Raw genomic sequence first — 20344 nt, forward strand, 5'->3', positions numbered from 1 at the left:
TGGTAATCATTAAAGCTTGAATGTTAGCAATACATTTGGCTTTCTCCTTGAACGAAGGTGGAAGAAGAAATCCCCTCCCCTCTACTTTTTGTCCATGTGCCCTCTGGCTGAAATTTAGACTTACTTTTCATTTCCTTTTAAATGTTTGCTTGGCTTGTTTGTACCACTGACATACCAAGCCTTGCCTGGTATTCAAAGTCATCCTCTGAATTAATAGAGCTCCTGAGCGGAAAGACAGACGCATGCACACACACACGCACGCACGCACACACACACACCCTTCCTTGCTCCCTACAAGCATGAGAGATTAGGCTTCAAATCCGGACCTCTTCACATTTGAAGAGCGCATATAGGAGCAATTTTTTGCTCATGTTGCTCTATAAAGCACCATGAATACTGCTGGCACTACAGAAATAATCAGTGATAAACCCGACCTAGCACTCATCACATGAAATAATTTGCAACACTGAATTTAGTAAATGTTTATTAAGTAAGTTTACTTTGTAAAGTTGTGTACCCTAATATTTTGAGTTCTGTGCAGGTTTTTTTGTCAGGGGTTACTCCCATGTAGTATTTTTCTCTGCATACACAATATATGCAAATTCACAAGTCAACCCTGCAGTGCCTATTTACACTATGGAAATAAAATTGGCACAGGACAACAAAGAAAAAATAACTCTAAAAATACTAATATATACTTACAGTACATGCAATATTAGCACCGTATGGGATCACTGGAAAATCAAGATACTCATTGGAAAATCACACCGTCCAATTCAGCCAAAGTTAAGCACTTTGAAGTCCCACTGAATTCATTGTGACAGTTAAGCATCTCTTTTTCCTCCATTAAGATAAGCAGGACTTTGAAGTGCTTAATGTTGACTAGACTGAATTCTGCAATTCTTCAACAAGCCCTTTTTGAAGATTAGACCCCTTTGAATAAATAGGGTGAGGCAAGATTGACTCTCAGTCCACCTATGCCCATGTTTGGTTCTTACCAATTGTATGGGATGCAGGCTCCATCTCTTCAATCTGAACATGCCTGGCGCCAGCTGGAATCTCAAACATTTTCAAAGCACCCACTGAAAATTGCAAAGAAAAGAAGCCATTCTTAAAATGGGTAGTGCTACAGTCAGATATGAGTTCCATGAAACAGTTCTCTTAGACTCTGAAGCTGCGGGAATCTTCACTTAGAGGAAATAACTTTGTTTTTAAATCACCTTTGATTTTGCTGCAGCTACCAAACATATTTTGTTAAGGACATGCTTAATACCTTGGGAACACTTCCTGCACAAACCACATTGAAATGAATAGAGATGTTCTCTGTGGACTGGATAACACAATCCAATGCTGCAGATCATGGGTATAAGTCACTGAAAAGTGTTCCTGAGCTACCAGGTTGACAGACAATGTATTCAGAGATTCATGCATTGTAGTTAGTGAGAACTGAATGGAAAATATGCCCAGATGGACAGCATAAACAAGAAATTTCATATATTACACAGTTGACATATGTAACCTTCAAGTGATATTATACACAAACTGACAGATTAACCAGGATGTTTTGTTAGATGCCTGGTGAATATGCTGTAAATAAATAAATTAAATAAATATATACATTCTCCATGAATGGATGAAAATCCCTTGGATGAGTTCATATTTTCCACTTGGAGACTATGCTTGTAGGCAAGGCAATGTTCAGAAATTTCCTGTTCATGGTATTCATTTGTCCACATCCAAGATGTCACCATGCAACTGTAACTATATCACTGGTATTTATGCATGCATACTATTTTTTAAAAGTAAATATTTTAATAAATAAATCATATAACAACACTACTACAGCAAAAGAGGACTTGTGTCTGTCTGTCGTCTGTCTGTCTGTGCCATAGCACCGGGACTGTGAAACTTCAACACCTGAAACTTGGCATGCATACCAAGAGCACCTTAGTGGTGTGCACCTCAGGGTTATTTCATTTTTAAAACTCATTAATTAATTTTAATTAATTTTAGTGTGTGTGTGTGTGTGTGTGTGTGTGTGGTTGAAGCCTGCAATAACACCTTCAGTCACTAGGCGGCAGACTGCCCTAAACAATGGATAGCTTTGCAGTCAATAGAGTTTGAAGCCACAGGAGATTAGCAGGCAGAGTTATACAGCTGCCTCCGCCCACCCTGCTGTGGGGCACACACCGCCCTGCTGTGAGGCACCCCCTTTGGAAAATAGAATGGACAGACCCATCCATCAGTGGGCTATACAGGTAAACCATGACAGTGGCTGTTCCTAGGGGTGCTAGTAGGTATGCCTTCACTCAGACAGGGCTGGGCAAAATGTGTCCAGTTCCGACAGCTGCATAAGTTTGCTTGAAGGCTTCGCTGTATCAAACTAAGGTTTGTTCCAACCTATGCAAAGCCTCATCCACTCACTTGTTTAATAAACAGACTTCTGACTAGGCTGTTCAAAGGTTCAGGGAGAACAGAAGGCCGTGTCCTCCTCACAGCAACCAGAGCGTTATACCCAAAGTTGGGGGAAAGATACCTTAGCCAAGGAACACTCAAATTTTGTGCTCCGGTTATAATTTGGACTGTGTTACCTCCTGGGTTAATTCTGGTCGTCCGTAGCTTGCAGAAAATATTCTGCCTGGAAGCACTATATGACTTTTTTCTGCCTTTAAAAAAAAGTTAACTTTATCCTTCCACTTTCACCTGACTGCTTTGGGGTTTTGACCAAAGTCCCCTTCACTGTCCGGCAATGGGAATTGTCACCCCCACAAACACCACACTTGTCATCCTCCTTCAGAGAGCCAATTTCTTTGTCACAGCCAACATGCTGTCAAAAGAAAAAACACAAAAACAGAGAAATTGGTGTTAAGGGTGGAATTTCAAAGTGACCACCTTATAAATAGACTTCAGTCAGCCCTCAGCAATAGTGTAAATCCATGCAGCTCAACAGTATTATTTTTCATGTAGCAGTCAAGCCTACATGGTATTTTAAGTCCTGTTCCTTCAATAATGGCCTCTCCCAAACAATGACAGTTAATCGCTACTTGAGAGTGTTTCTTGCTATGGTTATAGTATATGTAGTCCACTTATATAATCCATGCTTATTACAACTGAATACCTTGCAAAATAGTATGGCAACTACATTTGGTGGATGGCAGTGACATTCAGCATCTCTTCCCAGCCTGGTACCCTCCAGATGTTTTGGACTACAGCTCCCAGGATTCCTGATCATTCACTATACTGGCTGGGGATATACTGGCTATTCTGTCCACCTCTCCTTAATGGATTTGTTGTGGAAAGAAAAAAGACAGATGAACCAGTGGGAAAACATGGGATGGTTACAAATGGAAGACGATGATGTCTGGACACCCACCAGCCTCATCATAAAATTCCAGGAATGAGATTTGAAACAGCACTGTGTACAAATGATGAACATGTTATCGCTAAACTGTATAAATTACTGTTAAGTTATGAGACAGCGGATGAACAAGTAAAAGATCATATGATAAAATGGGCACAAAATGTTGGTCATAATATATCAATGGAAGAGTGGGAAAATATGTGGGGAAAAGATTTAAAATTTACTTTATGTACAAGTCTTAAAGAGAATTTTTATAAGATGATGCATAGATGGTATATGTCACTGTCTAAATTGTCTAAAATGTATAAAGGTGTTTCTGGAAAATGTTAGAAATGTGAAGACCAAGAGGGAATGTTTTATCATTTATGGTGGACTTCTAAAAAAGCTAAAACATTTTGGAAACGAACACAGTCTTTAGCTCAAAGAATATTAAAGAGTACTATAGAACTAAAGCCAGAAACTTTTTTATTGGGACTAACAGATAAACATGTAAAAGAGAAGGGGGGAACCCTCTTTCTCTACATGACAACGGCTGCAAGATTATTGTATGCACAAAAGTGGAAGAATGAAACAATACCAACCGTCAGCGAGTGGATCATGAAAATGAGCTGGCAGAGGTGGCAAAACTTACTGTTATAATTAAAGAAGGGTCAACAACTAAATTTATGTTAGATTGGAAACCTTTTATAGAATTTGTACAAGAAATAGAGAAAAATGATATCTATGTATGAGGATTTTGAACTTTGAGATGGTTGATTCTCTTTTTTCTGTTGTTGTTAAAATTAGGAGAAAGGAGATAATGTCTGTGAACTCAATGTATGATATACAACTAAGACAAGAACTAGAGGAGGAGGAGGAGGAGGAGGAGGAGGAGGAGGAGGAGGAGGAGAAGAAGAAGAAGAAGAAGAAGAAGAAGAAGAAGAAGAAGAAGAAGAAGAATTTGTTGTGTAAGGGGAGCCAATGGTAGATATCTTACAATCTTAAGAGATATTTTAGTGTATGTGTATTGTTGTTGTGTTTCTGTTGTTGTTGTTGTGTTTTCTTTTTCTTTTTTAAAAAAAATAACAATAAAAAAATTCCAGGAATGAGGCAGGGCAATTGCATAATAAAAGCCTTGTCTGGAAGCACCCTTACAAGAAGAGATACAAACTCTTCCTGTAAGGGTGACTTGCTTGGTTGTAGAATAACCTGATTGGATGGGTAATTCTTTCTAAAGCAAGAACTTCCCAGAAATGTACTGGAAGGTTTTGCCTTGTTTCATCATTCCCTCCGATAACTAACTTAGTTGGCTCCATGTCTATATGTTTGGAAGTAAAACTAGGCCATCCCAAAATAAATGGTTTCTGCATGCTATAGGTGTATATATTTGTTTGTAAAATTCAGGGCAGGGGGAAAGAGAAAATGGCCTGACAAGAAGCTATCCTTGGTGACTTTCAGGACCTATGGAAACCTGAAGGCAGTTGAGCCATTGAATATTGCAGGTGTCAGATGAAGTTGGAGAGGAAATGGGAGAGGAGGGAAGTGGTTTGCTTGAGCCCCTTACAGCTTATAGTATCCTTGAGCGGGGACTGGGGCTGGACAGCAGTACATCATGAGGGTTAAAAAAAAACAGAAAATTCCTCCCTGAACTATATGGGGAAATTTCAAGAGGGGAGAAGGGAAAAAAGGACACCTCCTTTTCCTCAGTGTCCAGAAACCTTCCCTCCTCCCCAGCTATATTGCAATAAAGTGTGTTCAGGGCTGACAGCCAGCCCTAAACCTGAGCACTTAGGTGCTATACAGCACACTGAAGGAAGGTTTCAGGAAGACAGGAAAGGGAAAAAGGTGGCCTTTTCCTTTCCTCCTTTCTAAAACCTCATCGCATCCCACCCGAAGAGCCCTGTTCCAGGCTAGTTTGGAGCCTTGCACAGGAGTGCTCCTGTTAGGATACAGTGCAACTTTTCTTTGCTAGTTTCCAGTTGTATTTTTGGTATTTCCATCCATGCAGCTACCGATAAAAACAAAATTAATTTTTTCTTCTTTTTTTCCTTTTTAAAACCAGTTTGCCCATACAGTTCCACTTCTGAGGAATAGTTTCAAGTGATGTGAGAGACAGAGATGTTTCACCTTTTAAGATGAATTTGCCTTTGGATTTTGTATGTAATGATTTGGTTGACAGCTACTTGGATGCTTTATTATATAGTCATACCATCCATGACGGGGTGAGATTGTGAGATAAAGTGCACTTCCAGTCACTGCACAACTGTCTACAGCAGACTTCCCCAACCTGATGTCCCCCAGATGTGTTGGATTACAGCTCCAGCCAGATGGGAATGATGTGGGTTGTCATCCAATACATCTGGAAGGCACCGGTTTGGGCAAGTCTGGTCAGGTGGTTTTCAAATGTTCTTCCTTTGATGTAATGCTTTTCATATTGGCTCATCTGCCAAGGAAACCCTGCATTTTTGCCATAGAACCCCAGCATGTTACTGAGGATTCTGCAGCATGTTTTAGTTCACACACTCCATTGATGTGGGGCATGTGCCAGGCATGTGCCTCTCTTGAACTGTGACTTAGCATACACCCAACATTCTTCCGCAGCTGCACATTTCGTGGGTAGTGGTGGGCAAGCTGCCTTAAAGGTAAGCATGTCTTCCATTACTAATCTCCTAACTGATGAGTTTCAGATAAGCTTCTGAGGTCTCCTGGAACACATCTGAAATCCACTGGTCTAGAGAACACAGTGGCCCTAAGATTTAAGAAGCGGACAATCTCTGTCTTAAACTACTGCTTATGCAGAACAAACTGAGCATGTACTAGTGTGCCTGACATAAGAGGAGTGCGTTGTATTGTTCTGGAATATCATAGACATTGCAACTACAACGGGGTCAAATTAAATAAATACGCAGCATTATCTGAAGTCAAAATCATCTGTACAATCAACATCAGAGTTACTATCCAAAATGTCTGGGGGCAGGGGAATGATATCCAAACTGTATCAGATCATCCTTTTTTTATCCTCAAAACCAGAATTTCCCTATTATCCTGTAAGCAGCAAGAGTTGTGCAATGTTTCAATCTATATCTAGTGATCTCAGTTCCGGTTACTGAACAGCCGGCTATAAATATTAAAATAGCAAGCCAGAAGATATATTGCTGTCACCACAATTACAGCCATGTGTGTAGTGCAAGTAAATTGCAGCCACATACACAAAGCCAGGGTGGTTGGATGGCTTGGAACATTGGTCTGAGGGCGCACAGGTCAACCCACTTATTCAGCCACAGACTCGTTGGGTGGCCTCGAGCAAGTATATTTTCGCATGGATTGTTTCCCCCTCTGCAAATTGGCAAGACAGAGACCTGCTTCATAAGACTGTGAGAACAAAAAAGGAAGGAAGAGATCTCAAATACACTTACGGTCCAATCCTATGCATGTTTAGACAGAAAAAAAAAATCCTGCAACTCCTAGCATTCCCCAGCCAACATGGCTGGCTGGGGCATGCTGGGAGTTGTAGGACTTTTTTCTGTTTAAATACGCATAGGACTGTGCCCCACTTCAAACATACACCATGAGCAGGGGTGCAGGGGGGAGGGGGGGTGGCTGCTCCCCTCTGTCCTGTCTAAGTAGCACCCAATAAGATAGTTTGGCTAAGGAGCCAGACACCAGAAACTTTTTATTAATTGTTTTTCAAAACAAAATTACATTCTGAAAGGAATTTTAAACTAGAGCTGAGCTGAAATGACTTCATATTCTTTTTGTGAGCATCTCAGAAGACCTCCTTAGTTTGGTGGTCTTTCCGCACTTGTTGCAAATAAATTGCCATTGTTGTGATGCTACTCTTGGTGTCATTGTCTTTGTTCCTTAATCTCACTGTCCTCAGTCCCATTTGCCCACACCCCTGTTTAATCCCATTGGCCAAGACAACCCATGTGATTTGTCAGTGATTTCATGGATACTCAAATGGGTCATCACAACTAGGGATATATGAGAAATTCGTTTCAGTTCATTTTTGATCAGGGTTTACCCATTTCACACCTCTTGGGCCAAACATGGGCTCAGATGCAATTTGCAGTCAGAGCGCATACATTTCCAAGCTTGCAATGTGATTCGTGGACCCCCCCAAAATGTGTTTGACAGCATGTGTACATTTGAAAAAATGTGTATGAAAAAAATGCGTACTGTTGAAAAATGCACACAAATACACTTTTTAAAAAAGCATACAAATACACTTTAATCAGTGGGAGAAGAATGCATACATCTCAAAGATGTGCACAAGTTATGTGTACATTTGGAAAAATATGAAAATACGGAGAGATGTTCATGTGAAAAGAAAACAACAACACTTGCAATCTGATACAGACTCGAGTTGGAACAAGGTTTGAGATGGAATTGGGAGATCTTTGGCGAGCACGAATTTTACTGATTCACACATCCCTAATCACAACCCACTGGATTCAACAACAGTGTGGATAAATAAAACTTGGACTGTGAGGACAAAAGAAGAGGAGGAAAATGATTCCAAGAAGCAGCTGCCACTGCCAGAGCAAACAAAATAATGCAAAAAATTCTGTAGGGTGAGTATTTTTTCAGCAGTTTGTTTTGCTGCATTGATATGCTACTTTAGATACAAATACTGAATTTAGAGAGCTTTTGGCACAACCTTATTTTAAGCCCCCTTCAGAAAAGTCTACAAAAAAGATAAAACCTGTATAAGTTCAACTAACATCTTTAAGTGCTTGCTTTCTCTCCTGAACACAAAAAAGTATAGGAAAACAGATGAACCTGCAGGTTCAGTTACATACCACACACTCCCCCCGCACACAGACACTGTATGGGTCTCTATAGCTGCACCTGGTGCCATCATGAACAACCTGATTCATAAATACCACATCTCCAGTTTCCTCAGACTGGCAAATCAGCTCACACTTCTGGGCATCTGCAGTAAAATAAACATATAGAAAAATTTGGTACTATGCATGGATGATTTAGACAAAAGTAGAACTCAGTATTTTGTAATTTTTTTCCCTAAGAACAAAAGCTTGCTTCGTTTTTAGGATTCTACTTCATGGCTATTAAGAAATGCTTCTAAATGTTTCTGTACTGGTATCTTCCTTCTATCATTCCTTCCTTATTGGCAAAGTAAATAATCACCCCAAATTCCAACTGCTTAAAAAACTGCATCGTGGAAGCATATTATGCAAAGCTGCTCAGTCAATATATGCAAATATGCTTAATCAATCAATTAATTTGACTTCCATCCCATAGGCTGAGAGCAGCTTACAGCAGTTTTCTAAACATTAATAGTTCAGTCCCCAAGGGTCTCACAATTTGAGTAATTTGATTAGTCCTGTTCAGAAGAACAGTCATGTGTCAAAATCAATGCATGAGCTAGCTCCACCCCCCTGATGGCACATGCCATATTAGCCCCACCCCCAAATGTTCAGCAAAGACATCTGAAAAGGGGAATACTATGCGCAAAGAGCATTGCGCACAGAGCTTTTCCTGTCAAGAAATGGAGAGCACAAGATGTCAGAGGCAGAGCTAGCCAACATGGTCCCATTCCCAGTTTCACATGTTGATTTCAATGTGTGAGCTGTTCTTCTGCACAGGGCTACTGAAACCACAAGATCTGAATGGGATCACAAGGACTCCCACCTGCGGCAACAGCTGTGTGCGCAAGTTGTGCACAGCCACCAGTGGCAGGCAACTGCAGCATTGGGGTTGTTGTGCGCAAGCAACACACCACTGTGCAAAAGTGTCTCCTTCTCCCTCCTGGGCCTCCGGAGGGAGACAGAGACACTTGCGCCCAGCAACCCTGCTGATGTGTGCAAGTGTCTCCTCCCTCCCAGCACCCAGGAGGGAGAAGACAAGTGCGCACAATAACCAGCTGTGCGCATCCTGCCTCTCTTTCTCCCTGCCAGGGCCCCCACCACAGCTGGGAGTCCAGGAGTTCCGGCAGGGGCCCCAAAGCTCGGCTCATGAACACAAGCCAAGCAGAGGGCTCCTGGGAAATCCATCGAGCCCCAAGAGGACCGAATTTCCCTGGGCCAGACATCCCCAATTCCATGTGTCCTCTAAAAGCCACTGAAGTGAATACAATAATGTCCCCAATTAAACTTTTCTTGATACACATGTAGGGTGTGTGTCATTGATTTATGTGTCACATTTAAAATGCCTTGCTAGTGTGGGAATAACCTAACAAATGAGTGAATCAGTCTTTCTCCAAGGGCAGGGATGGGCTCTCCAGATGTGGTTGGGCTGTAGCTCCTATCATTATCCCTGACCATCGGCCAGCCTGGTTGGGGCTGATGAGAGCTGGAGTCCAGCAACATCTGGAATGCCACATGTTCCCCATCCCTGTCCTAGGGCATAAAGGCAAACTTCCTATGACCTGGCCTGTTCAAAGAATCAGGTGTTTGAAATATCTCAGTAACTTACCATCATGGTGTTCATAGGGAAGCCAAGTGTGTTTAGTGTTTTGGTGGGTGTAATACGAATTCCGCTTGGAGCATTGCTGGGCTCGGAAATCCTCATAGGGCCCCCGGCACTCCTCCATATTACAGACCTGGTACTCATATGTAGCCCCTGGGCAATGGCGCCCCCCATAGGCCGGGCTGGAAAATAAGTGAAGAGCTGGTTAGGGAGCATTGCATTCATATCCCACAAATAACTACAAACAGGAACTGCATTTAGTTTGAATCTTTTTTATCCTAGCCCTTTTGTTTCTTTATATCAGACATTTATAATAGCCTTTGCTTGGGCAAACCCAAAGATTGGAAAAGCAGGGTATGGGCCCCACAAAATGGCCAGGATTAAGTATCCCAGTCCAACTAATTGGTACGGAGGCCTCTGGAGTAATCCCTTTGTCTTCCTGACCCCTTGCCTGTCTCTTCCCAGAGTTAGAACACACATTCAGCAGACCCATGTGCTGCCTCAAGTCGCTGGACTGAACCACTTCAGGCTGCAGGTGGCTGATTATACATCTGAAAGATTTCTCATAGTAAATTCAAGACTAGCATAGCAAGGAGAAGGGTTCTAGCCTAGCCAACTCCCTGACATGCTTCCTTTATATTTAGCAGGCTTTTTGTAGGAGATTTCTATCTATTATATCTCATACCGGAAGAGGTAAATCCGGCAACTGATACATCGCCTGAGAATATGGATTGCATGTTTCAGCTCTTACTACATATAGTTCAGCATCAGAGAGCTCAAATATCTTCCATCATACTTCATTCCCAGGGGGAAAGACGGCCCCACATCAGCACGTAGCAGTGGTTGGGGACCCCACAATCCAGCAGAGTGCACCAATACTGATGTCTGCCCTGGGCTCCCACCCCAGGCGGTTATGCACCATTTACAATTATCCACAGTGCCCTGGAGGAATGCAATATTTCAGTCACTATGGAGCATTGTGGGAAATGTAAAATGGCAGCTCATAGCCACTGCCACCAGGTAAACCAGCAGTGAAGGGATGCACTGACATAGGAGGGGGCTTCATAGACAGCACAACTTAGGAGGGGGTCGTGGCAGGAGGGACCCATCGATGTAGAAGCCAGCTATAGGGAAGGGCTCCACTCATTACTGAGGCTGGCTTAGATAACCAGCCACTCTCTTTCTGGCATTCGCTCTATGTTAGCTATATGCCATAGCCAGTTGGTGCATACACAGCGAACTGTGAAGGCATACCCATAAGTAACACCCAATATTTATAGTCCTAATGTTAAGTTAGGATTCTGAGGTGTAGACAATCATATGCCCAAAGGCTGTAAAGGGGAAAGAAAGTTCTTTCAGTATTCTGGCACTGATGAACTGCCCTAACTTTTCCTTGGCTTACAATTTTCCATGAACTCTCTTCTATTTTTATAATCAGATATATTTGAGGGAGAGATGGCCTCTTCTGTCCCCTGCTAGATACAATTCTCCAAATTACAACCTTATTTGGCCAGAGGCTAAACTTACGGTGGATTGTTGCAGTTCCTGCTGCGGGAGCGTACCCCACCCCCACAAGTCCTGGAGCAGGAACCAAATCTGGACCAGGAACTCCAGCTGCCATCCCGGCTGTAAGGTTGTTCTGAAGTCTTCCAGATGCAGTGACCCTTGAAACACCACTGGAACAGGAGAAGAAATAGGGGTTACCTGAACACCTGCCTCTTCATAACTGTCCAGTGTTAGTGAGGAGGGCAGTTCTACAGCCACGGAAGCACCCGGCTTTACAATAGGGTTCGGAATCTGTTTCTCCCACTCTCATTGGTCAGGCGGACAGTGACGACTGTGAAGTCACGAAACCTTAAAGTAATAAAGAAAGGTCTCAGGGGGCCTGGGTGGCACAGTGTATTCATGAAAAAACGCCTGTCACCTCTGGAACACCAAATTTATAACTTGGCACAAACTGAAACCACGTTGAGGTTAGCACTTCTATCCCTGCCCTCCTTCCCCACACCCCTATGTAGTATTTGCAGTATTTACTTGGAAAAGCTGAAAGACTAGAATGGGGAGGTGTGGAATACACCTTCAATCATGTTTGCCATGACTGCAGTGAACACAAAGCACAAACAGCAAATGCTCATTCCTAAAAATGCAAGTGGGCATATGCCAGGGAGCTGCTGCTAATCAGGTTTCTCTGATGTGTGATCCTGAGCATTTAGTGATGTTCTGCTGACCATCACACTTTGCTGCAGGGAACATCAATGCAAGAACAGTATAGCCAAGACAAACACAATTACCAAGTGGTGCAAAATAATAGCCAACGTTGGGTCAAATGTTAGTAAATTTATATATTTAATTTATAAATTGCTTTTCCACTGGAAGATGCTCAAAGTGGTTTACAACAGATAATTAAATGATCTTAAATCATAAAACAGTTCAATCTGAAAACATTTTGTTTTAAAGCCAGCAGTTAACACTGAAAAATAACAGCATTGGGATTAAAAATTCATGTGATGGCCAGGCAGAACAAAGGGTTCCTCACACTAGATGTAGAAGGACCTCAATGAAACGTGTCCAGTGGGCCTGTCTGGGGAGGGAGTTCCTCAATCCAAATGCCACCACTGGAAAAAAGGTAAATTGCTGGTGACAGCTGCCCTCCCAGAGCAACATTTCTCTTGCCGATCTCAATTACCCAAGGAAGCAGGTGGGGGGGCATATTCTTGATTCAGGCCATATAGGGCATAAGAGGTCAAAAACTACACCCTGAGTTTAGTTTGGAAAGAAACTGTCAATGAGGGCTGCTAAGAAGGATTGGGGCTAATACCTGACATAAATCTTGCTGTCACATTCTGGACTGTACTTTTCTTCTCAGATTGGGAGCAAGGGGAATAGAAACAGTGGCAGTACAATCTCCACTGATATGGTTATGCAAGCATAACAAAAGTCCTTTACTACTGAAGTTAATGTAGATTCTCATAGTGGAATATAGAGAGGAATCTCAGCAAATTAGTGTTCATGTTCTTGTGCATTGCCATCATTCACTATTGTCTATAAATATCTGGTGCTTTTGTATTAATTTTTAAGAAGATATTCTCCAATTGGTAGCATATTATAGAAGTCTCAAATTCTGCTATTTCCCCACATTGCCAACTAGGGAGAGAGAATGTTATAGAAATATGTATACACAGAAATATATAACACTGCCTAAACAGAGACATGAGAGACTAGGAGCATCTCGACACCAGCATAAAATCCCACATTTAAAATGGGGCTTTCTGCTTCTGTTTTAAATGCAGGATCATGATGAACTCCCTTTACACGTGCTTCCTTCCCCCCACTTTCCCCACTTATCCGAGTCTTTGGTATGTTTCATTATACAGCCACTAGATGGCACTGTGGTCTAGCGCCTATTATTGCGGGTTTCCCTCTTAGGGATGGCGCGAGCGTCCAGTTGGGGCTCGAAGCCCGGCAAGAAGTTGCCGGTTTGACCGCCCCCAGACACTAGTTCACAGACCTGAGCTCTTGCCCAACTCACAGCATGCTGAGTCGGGCAAGAGCACAGCTGCCCGCTCCCTCAACAAGCCAGTTGCCGAGAGGGGAAGAAGGCAGAGCCTCTCCTCCTTCCCCCATCCTTGCTACAGCATCAGTGGCGCGGGACAGGCTGATCGTTTTCCATAAATGTAAGAGCCTTGCTGCCGCTGCTATAGCAGGTGAGGACGGAGAGAAGAAGGAGGCACCTATCCTCTTCTCCCCCCTCCACCTGCTGGAGGCCAGGGCGAGAGGCTGGCCGCCGAGGCCCCAGTGCGAGGAAGAGGGGCGGCTTGCACAGCTCACGGGCAGGCAGGGCGAGCAGAGAAGCTCACAGAGCAGGTCTGGGCTGTGCGAGCTGCAAGGGGCAGTTCATTGAGCTTCCCCCGCCCTGGACAGAGATGGGCTCATCCATCCCTATTCCCTCTCTTCACAGGGAACCCAAGTGCTATAATCTGATAGCTCATTATCTCCGATCTTTTAAAAAACGGAATAACGGTCATTTAGTGCAGGAGATGCCCTGGAAGTTGACAACATCATCTAAAGGAGCCGCAAACTTCTGTGAGTGAGCAATCTCAGTAACAGGATAAAAGCTCTGTGTGGAGAAGCCCTATAAGTATTTATATGATGTGGCATGGTGTGTCACATGTGCATGCAAAAGTGAGATATTCCAGCCTTCTACTATAAATGGAACTGCCCAATATCCTATTCAATAGCATAAATACCTTGCCTGATGCACATTCAGTTCCATCTAAGGGTGGTCCTTTCTTCGTCTTACAGAAATAAGGATTGTCTGGATGGCTGCACCACAACTGCTTGCAAGGGTCAAAGGTTCTGAACTGTGAAGAAGGAAAAACAATGCACACAAAAAAGGGAATCTCTCCGTATGTTTAATTCAGCAGAAAGTTCATTTACACTAGCACTTCCACTTGTGATCTAGTGCAATTATAACCAAGAATCTTAAATTATTGTATTATAACTCCCATTAAAAAAAATCTTAGGCACCGAAGAACAGTCTCTTAAACTAGGGATATGTCCAAGGTAGAATTGCCATCTTTTGAACTACCCTGGTTCCTGTGCCTTTAACAGAAGCCAAAGATGCAGAAATTTAGCAAGTGAAGCTTTTCCCATCATTTTATCTACATACCAGGAAAAGCTTCAGCTGCTTAATACTGCACATCAGACTACTGTTGAAGGCACAGAGGCAGGGGCCTGATTACTTGTTTTTGAAGCAATCCTAGCCTAGAAGGTTCTTACCCCCTTATCTGTCTATCTTATTTAAATTATTTATGTACTACCCCTTCACCCTACTGGATTTCAGGGTGGTTTACAATGGCACTCTCTTTCCTCCTCAGTTTGATACTTGATATGAAACTTGTATCTTCCATAAGTTTTGTTTTCCTTGGTAAACAGTAGTCTTGAAAACTTTGAATAATCAGGTTCATAATTATTGAAATCTAAGAATGTCACATTAAAACTGTTAAATAATGCAGGCTTCACTGCCTGCAGTGTTTAGAAATATTGACACCTTTAGGGCATCTTCCTTTTAGTTTAATCCAATTATCTTCATAAATAAGTCAAACTCCAGTATGAACCATTTCCAGTTGTTTGCAGCATTCAGAGTCAAGCTTAAATTCCTAGGCCTTTTACATTGCCTCCATCCTTTATATTTTTTCACCTTTTCACTCCCCTGAATGTTATAGTCAGCAAACCCAGTTTTCAACTGAACCTACACTTAACAGGGAGCTGCAGCCAATCCTGGATTTCTCATCAGTATACCCATATAATATATATGTTTGTCTCATTCACACACATTTGTAGGTGTACATTTCAAAAACATAATGGGTTGTATCAACTGGTGGTTTTGCCTTAGCAGAAGGCATATCCACTTGTGCAAGTAAGGGCACCAGACTTTCACCGTTCCCCACAACAACCAGCTTGAGCCCCCTATTATCATCCTGAAAAGCTGCTCCTAAGTGTTAGGGGACTCTCTGGAACAGAATGGGATATGACATAGAGTAGGTAAGGGGAGAAGAGGGGAAATCGGCAAAATCGGATGCTCTGATGTGTGAAGGGAAGCACTTTCCACTAAGACAAAGACACCAGTGGATAATACAACCCATAGTGTGAAGCAGCCCAAGTGAGGGAAATTTTATTTATGGTAGGAGCAGACAGAGGGAAGAAAAAGTGGGCCCTACCAACAGGATTTCTATACTCACAGCTGTGCATGTTTTGTAGCCCACGCCAAAGTCAAAGCGGCATTGCTCATCCATAGAGTAATTGATTCCTGGCAGCTCTGGCAGCTTGGGCCAGTCATGCTCAAAGGGATCATCTAAGAGGCAGTCATAGGAGCTGCAGCACCAGAAGGCAAAAACTGTGTGTTAGAGGACATATTTCCCTTGCAGCTTTGGCATTTTTATTCAGGTACTCCAAAGGTCCTTGCAGTCCTAAGCAGTTGGGCATTCTAGATAGGGTTTTTTCATTTCACTTTGTCTTCAAATTACGAATATCTGTTATTTCAATGCACACCCTCCTTACCCATTCATTCATTTTATAGAAGATAAGAACAGAACAGTTTAAAAGTCCAGGATTAAAAGAGAAGAGAAGAGAAGAGAAGAGAAGAGAAGAGAAGGGTAGACCTACTGTATGTAACGGTTCAACTCCTGTTTGCTACATCGAGACCAGTGGTAACGGTGGAACGCAGCCTGCACCAGTGGTGCCATAATGCTCCCCATGCTCGTCTCATCAGCACATCGGTTACCTTGCCCATCATGTTCCATACCTAACCTGTTAAAAAAGCCTGTAAATGGCATTTCCCAAGGTATATGAAACAACAGTGAATAATAAAGCAGCAGTAGATAGTTTGAATACTACTGTTACCACCTCCCACATATGCATTGCCTCATGTACAAAACTGGTGTAAAAGCAGTATAAGTCACAATTATAAGCTGGCCTGACTTTCTGCGTAAAGTACTAGGCCCAAGACTACCCCACAAGGCTAGAAACCTAGCTTAACAGGGATCCCATCAATGACAGGTGCCCGCCCCTCCCTACATCACAGTAAATTAGTAAAATGGGAGCAGTTCTTTTGACACCATCTTTGTAGTAGCTGTGTGTGTGTGTGTGTGTGTGTGTGTGTGCGTGTGTGTGTAGAATAGGTGTTTGCAACTAGATGATAACTTCCATAAGCCCGTAGAGCAGGGATAGGCAATGTATTTTTGGACTACAACTCCCATAATTCTTAACCATTCGCCATACTGGCTGGAGCTGTTGCCCACCACTGCCACCGAGAGACCAGATGATGGATAATAGTTCATGACCACCCTCTGAGATAATCCTGACAGGAATGAGTTCCAGGATTACTTATCAGGTTCTAAAGTTGAGTCATCAACCCATTACACTCAATGGTTTTAAAGGCAGCTGAATGGTCTCATGGGATCAGCGGTGTACAATTTCCCTTACTGATTTTCAGCCCATGGCAGGAACTGGACTGGCGCAGGCCCAGTTATCTAATGCTCTCCACATGCACCTGATACTGCAAGGTGAGTAGCACTTCCACAACCTTACCCAAAAAGGAAAGGTTAAGAGACTGGATGGCAGATGGCCAGAGAATCAACATCAGAAGTTGGGAATTTTTTTAACAAGGGTCTGGTATTTAAAGTTTGCATTAAGTGGGCAACTTTTAAGAGCAGCTGGAACTAAAGGCACCAAATGTTCTGCCAAGGCTCAATTCAAGAGGCAACAATCACAACAAAAGATACATGATGTCTGCTGAACAACCTGCCCCAGTGACTTACACATGTCCAGTCTCGTGGGCAACCACAAATGCAGAGGAGAATCCATCTTCATGGTTGAGGGTGCAACTACGCAGAGGGTGGCACATGCCTGTGACAGGAGCATACCCTGGAATAAGGCGGAGGAATAAAACAGAGAACAAGAACAAAGGCAGAGAGACAGAAAGGAAGAGGGGAGGGGAGGGGAGGGGAGGGGAGGGGAGGGGAGGGGAGAGAGAAAGTGGAGAGAGGGCACATGAGAAAGAAGAACCCACATGCGGGAAGTGTTTCAAGCATATTTCACACCCAGCTCTCTCTGGAAAGACATGAGCCTCACAGCTGCCTGGGAATATAAATGAAACCCATTAGGATGGTCCACCACTTCTTTTCATGAAAGCAATTACCCTTGGAGAGTATTAAAATTTTAAATGGTTTAAATCTCAGCACACACACATCCCTGACATTTTTTCACACATTCCCATTTGGTATTGTCACAGGAGGTGTTTCCACCAGCGATTTACTCCGAGCTGGCTGCGTGTTGAGGTCGTTAGGGATACATGACGTTGTGGCCATCCAGCAGCCACCCTGAAGCTTATCAGGGAAAACCCAGATTTCCTGAGACTGCTTAAAGTCCGATTCTTTTCCTTAAGTCAGGTTCTCCCAGTTATAGTTCCTGTGTGCCCCAACCCCCACATTGACCTCAGGTATGCTAGCCCCGCGCAAGGGTGTGCCTTTCACCGTGACTCCAATGAAGGGGTGTTTCCTCCCATTGTGCTGAATGAGGCTTGCCCTCTCAATGACCACAGAAATAACAGAGAAGCCCCTCAACTGATACGGCACATTTTAAAGCCCAATTCCTTCAGTGTGATTAAGCACAATTCCTTACGTGTGATTAAGTGCGATCTTCAGGCTCCAAGGTTCTGAGCCATTGCTTTAGGAAGTACTTCACAGCTTCCTTATAGAGATCCTATGCATTAAAATGGGGGCTGGTTTCTGTTTCTTTCCCAAAACAACACCATTAGTGTCTCCTCAGAAGTAACTCCCATTGTGCTGAATGAGGTTTGCCTTTGAATGCCCACATCAGAACTCACAGAGGTTCCTCCTCAATTGAAATGGCACATTTTAAAGCCCAGTTCCTTAACTGCGAATAGGGATGATCTCGAGGCTCCGATTAATTGCCTTAGGAAGAAAGGGCTCAAAACAATCCCATATTTTAATTACACGGGGGGGGGGGCAACAGAGAGAGAGGAAAAGAGATAGCCACTGCTTCCCTGGTAGAATGTCCACTGTACCCTCTGCATGCTCAGCTCTGTATGGAAATGGGAAAAGCACACAACCAGTGCATCCAAAAGTGGCATAAAATGGCAGACATGTCTCCAGTTTCCCTGGAAACACTGCCAAAGCCCACCAATCAAGGACCATACTGGCAGCTATGACCACATGTCACTCATATGTGGAGGGAGCCAATGAACTCATGACGATGGGGACACTCCCACACACACACACCCCTGCATCACCACACCCATAACACATGCAATGATGCCACAGCAGCACAATCCGTCAGGCCCGCAGTGGCCCAGCCAGCAATGACCCTGATACTGATGTTCCCCAAGCATCCGCCAAGCAGGTTTTTTAATCCCTTTATGCCCCCTACAAGCACCATGCTGGACCATAACACATATAGGGCAGGACGGAGAGCTCACACAATACAACACCTGCATAGTTCCCTGCATGGGACACCTACAGAGAGCAAACACCACCTTCTTGGAACAAGGGTTCAAGACCCATCCAGGGAAGGAATGACTCTTTTGCTAAGCAGCCCAAAGGGAGGGATCCACAACATGCAGCTGCCACACACACACACTGAGAGTAGCATCCTCCAGAGGCTCGCTGCATTGGGCAGCATGTTGGGAAGCAGGAGATGGGAGTTCAAGCATTACCAGTGGGAAGATGGAAAACATCCCCACTCACCTTTGCTATGTCTGGCAAAAAAAAAGTCATGTCAAGGGCAAAAGAGAAGGAGTTCCTGGGATTTGAACCCACACTGCAAGCAGTTCCCACAGAGCAGTTCCCTAATCACTCAGCCACAGCACACACAAGAATCAGATGCATCAAAGGATGAGCAAAATCCTTATTAAAAAAAAGTCTCTCATTTTGCTTTTCGATATAGAAAATATAAAAAGTAACATAACATATAATGAGAGAAAAAGCCACAATGAAAACACACACATAAAAATATACAGGAGAGAAAGAAATACAACTGAACCACCACCTAAAAGAAGCTATATATAGTTTGTATAACATTCCAGAATACCACACATTTTCTCCACTGTATCTTAAACAAATGTATGACTCACATTTTCACAATTGCAGACAAATTCATTGTTATTATGATGTGTCATCACTCATCCATTGTAGGCAAATGTGAATTTCTCCAATATTTGGCAATAAGTATTTGTGCACTTGCTAGAAGATTACTCACCAAAACTTTATCAACACTTTACTGTCTTTCAAAAGATGTGGGATTTGAGGACAACAATACACTAGCATTGTGCATTTGTGGCACTATCTGAAAAGTCTAGAATTGGTTTGCAATTTCACAAAGTATGCACGGATATTTGCAGTGTTACAATGCCAACATGGCTTAGATAGTTATTGGGTGGTACTTTTTTTGTATAGAGCATGGCATATAACAGCACTGATGCAAATGCTTTTATGACCACATTAGCTGTAATTGTGATACTTTCAGATTCTTCTCCATTGAGTTGTTTTTTGAGATGTTGAAATATGGATGTTTAATTATCTTTCCCACAGTTCATTTTGTGACTGGCTTTGCCCATAACCACCATAAGAGTGACTGACTCTTACGGGTGGACGTTGGGGTTCTGATAAAAAGAAGTAGATCCTGCAAACCTGAAGTCTACCTGACCAAAGTTATTGTATCCCATTCAGCAGCATTGCAACTTCTCTCAAGAGGCAAGGGCTACAGTTCAAAAGATTAGACAGACTCTGTGCTGTTTTGGTTATCATTACCAAACAGTTATTCTCTTATACTGCACTGAATCTTGGAACCATTTAGTACTACAAGAGGCAAACAGAATTCAACAAGCAACACATCTGGAAAATGCTGGTGGTTATATTGCTAGAAGTAGGGCAAACAAATACTACCGAGAAACATAATCCAAAGGACTTTGCCAAATACTTTAGCTGGTGAAGCATTTGGAAAGCAGCCAGTAGGGTACAGAAGACTCCATTTCCTGTGAAGTCATCCTGGCTT

The 20344-nt window shown here is 43.0% G+C and overlaps 1 protein-coding gene across 2 annotated transcripts in view; it reads right to left on the reverse strand.

Annotated features, from left to right (window-relative positions):
- The window catches only part of ADAMTS14 (ADAM metallopeptidase with thrombospondin type 1 motif 14), a 119051-nt gene that overhangs the window by 21883 nt on the left and 76824 nt on the right, over nucleotides 1-20344 (reverse strand). For both annotated transcript variants that reach the window (XM_084845565.1, XM_084845564.1), the window contains exons 7-15: nucleotides 17092-17197; nucleotides 15938-16081; nucleotides 15514-15646; nucleotides 14020-14133; nucleotides 11300-11448; nucleotides 9779-9954; nucleotides 8143-8276; nucleotides 2704-2827; nucleotides 999-1082 (exon numbers count right to left, since the gene is read on the reverse strand). In XM_084845565.1, the coding sequence (XP_084701691.1) occupies nucleotides 999-1082; nucleotides 2704-2827; nucleotides 8143-8276; nucleotides 9779-9954; nucleotides 11300-11448; nucleotides 14020-14133; nucleotides 15514-15646; nucleotides 15938-16081; nucleotides 17092-17197 (1164 nt within the window). The remainder of the gene's footprint in view (nucleotides 1-998; nucleotides 1083-2703; nucleotides 2828-8142; nucleotides 8277-9778; nucleotides 9955-11299; nucleotides 11449-14019; nucleotides 14134-15513; nucleotides 15647-15937; nucleotides 16082-17091; nucleotides 17198-20344) is intronic.

This window comes from Heloderma suspectum, chromosome 3 (assembly GCF_057233095.1).
Source record: "Heloderma suspectum isolate Gila_16-S chromosome 3, 16-S_ref, whole genome shotgun sequence".
In the NCBI taxonomy this organism is placed as follows: Eukaryota; Metazoa; Chordata; class Lepidosauria; order Squamata; family Helodermatidae; genus Heloderma; species Heloderma suspectum.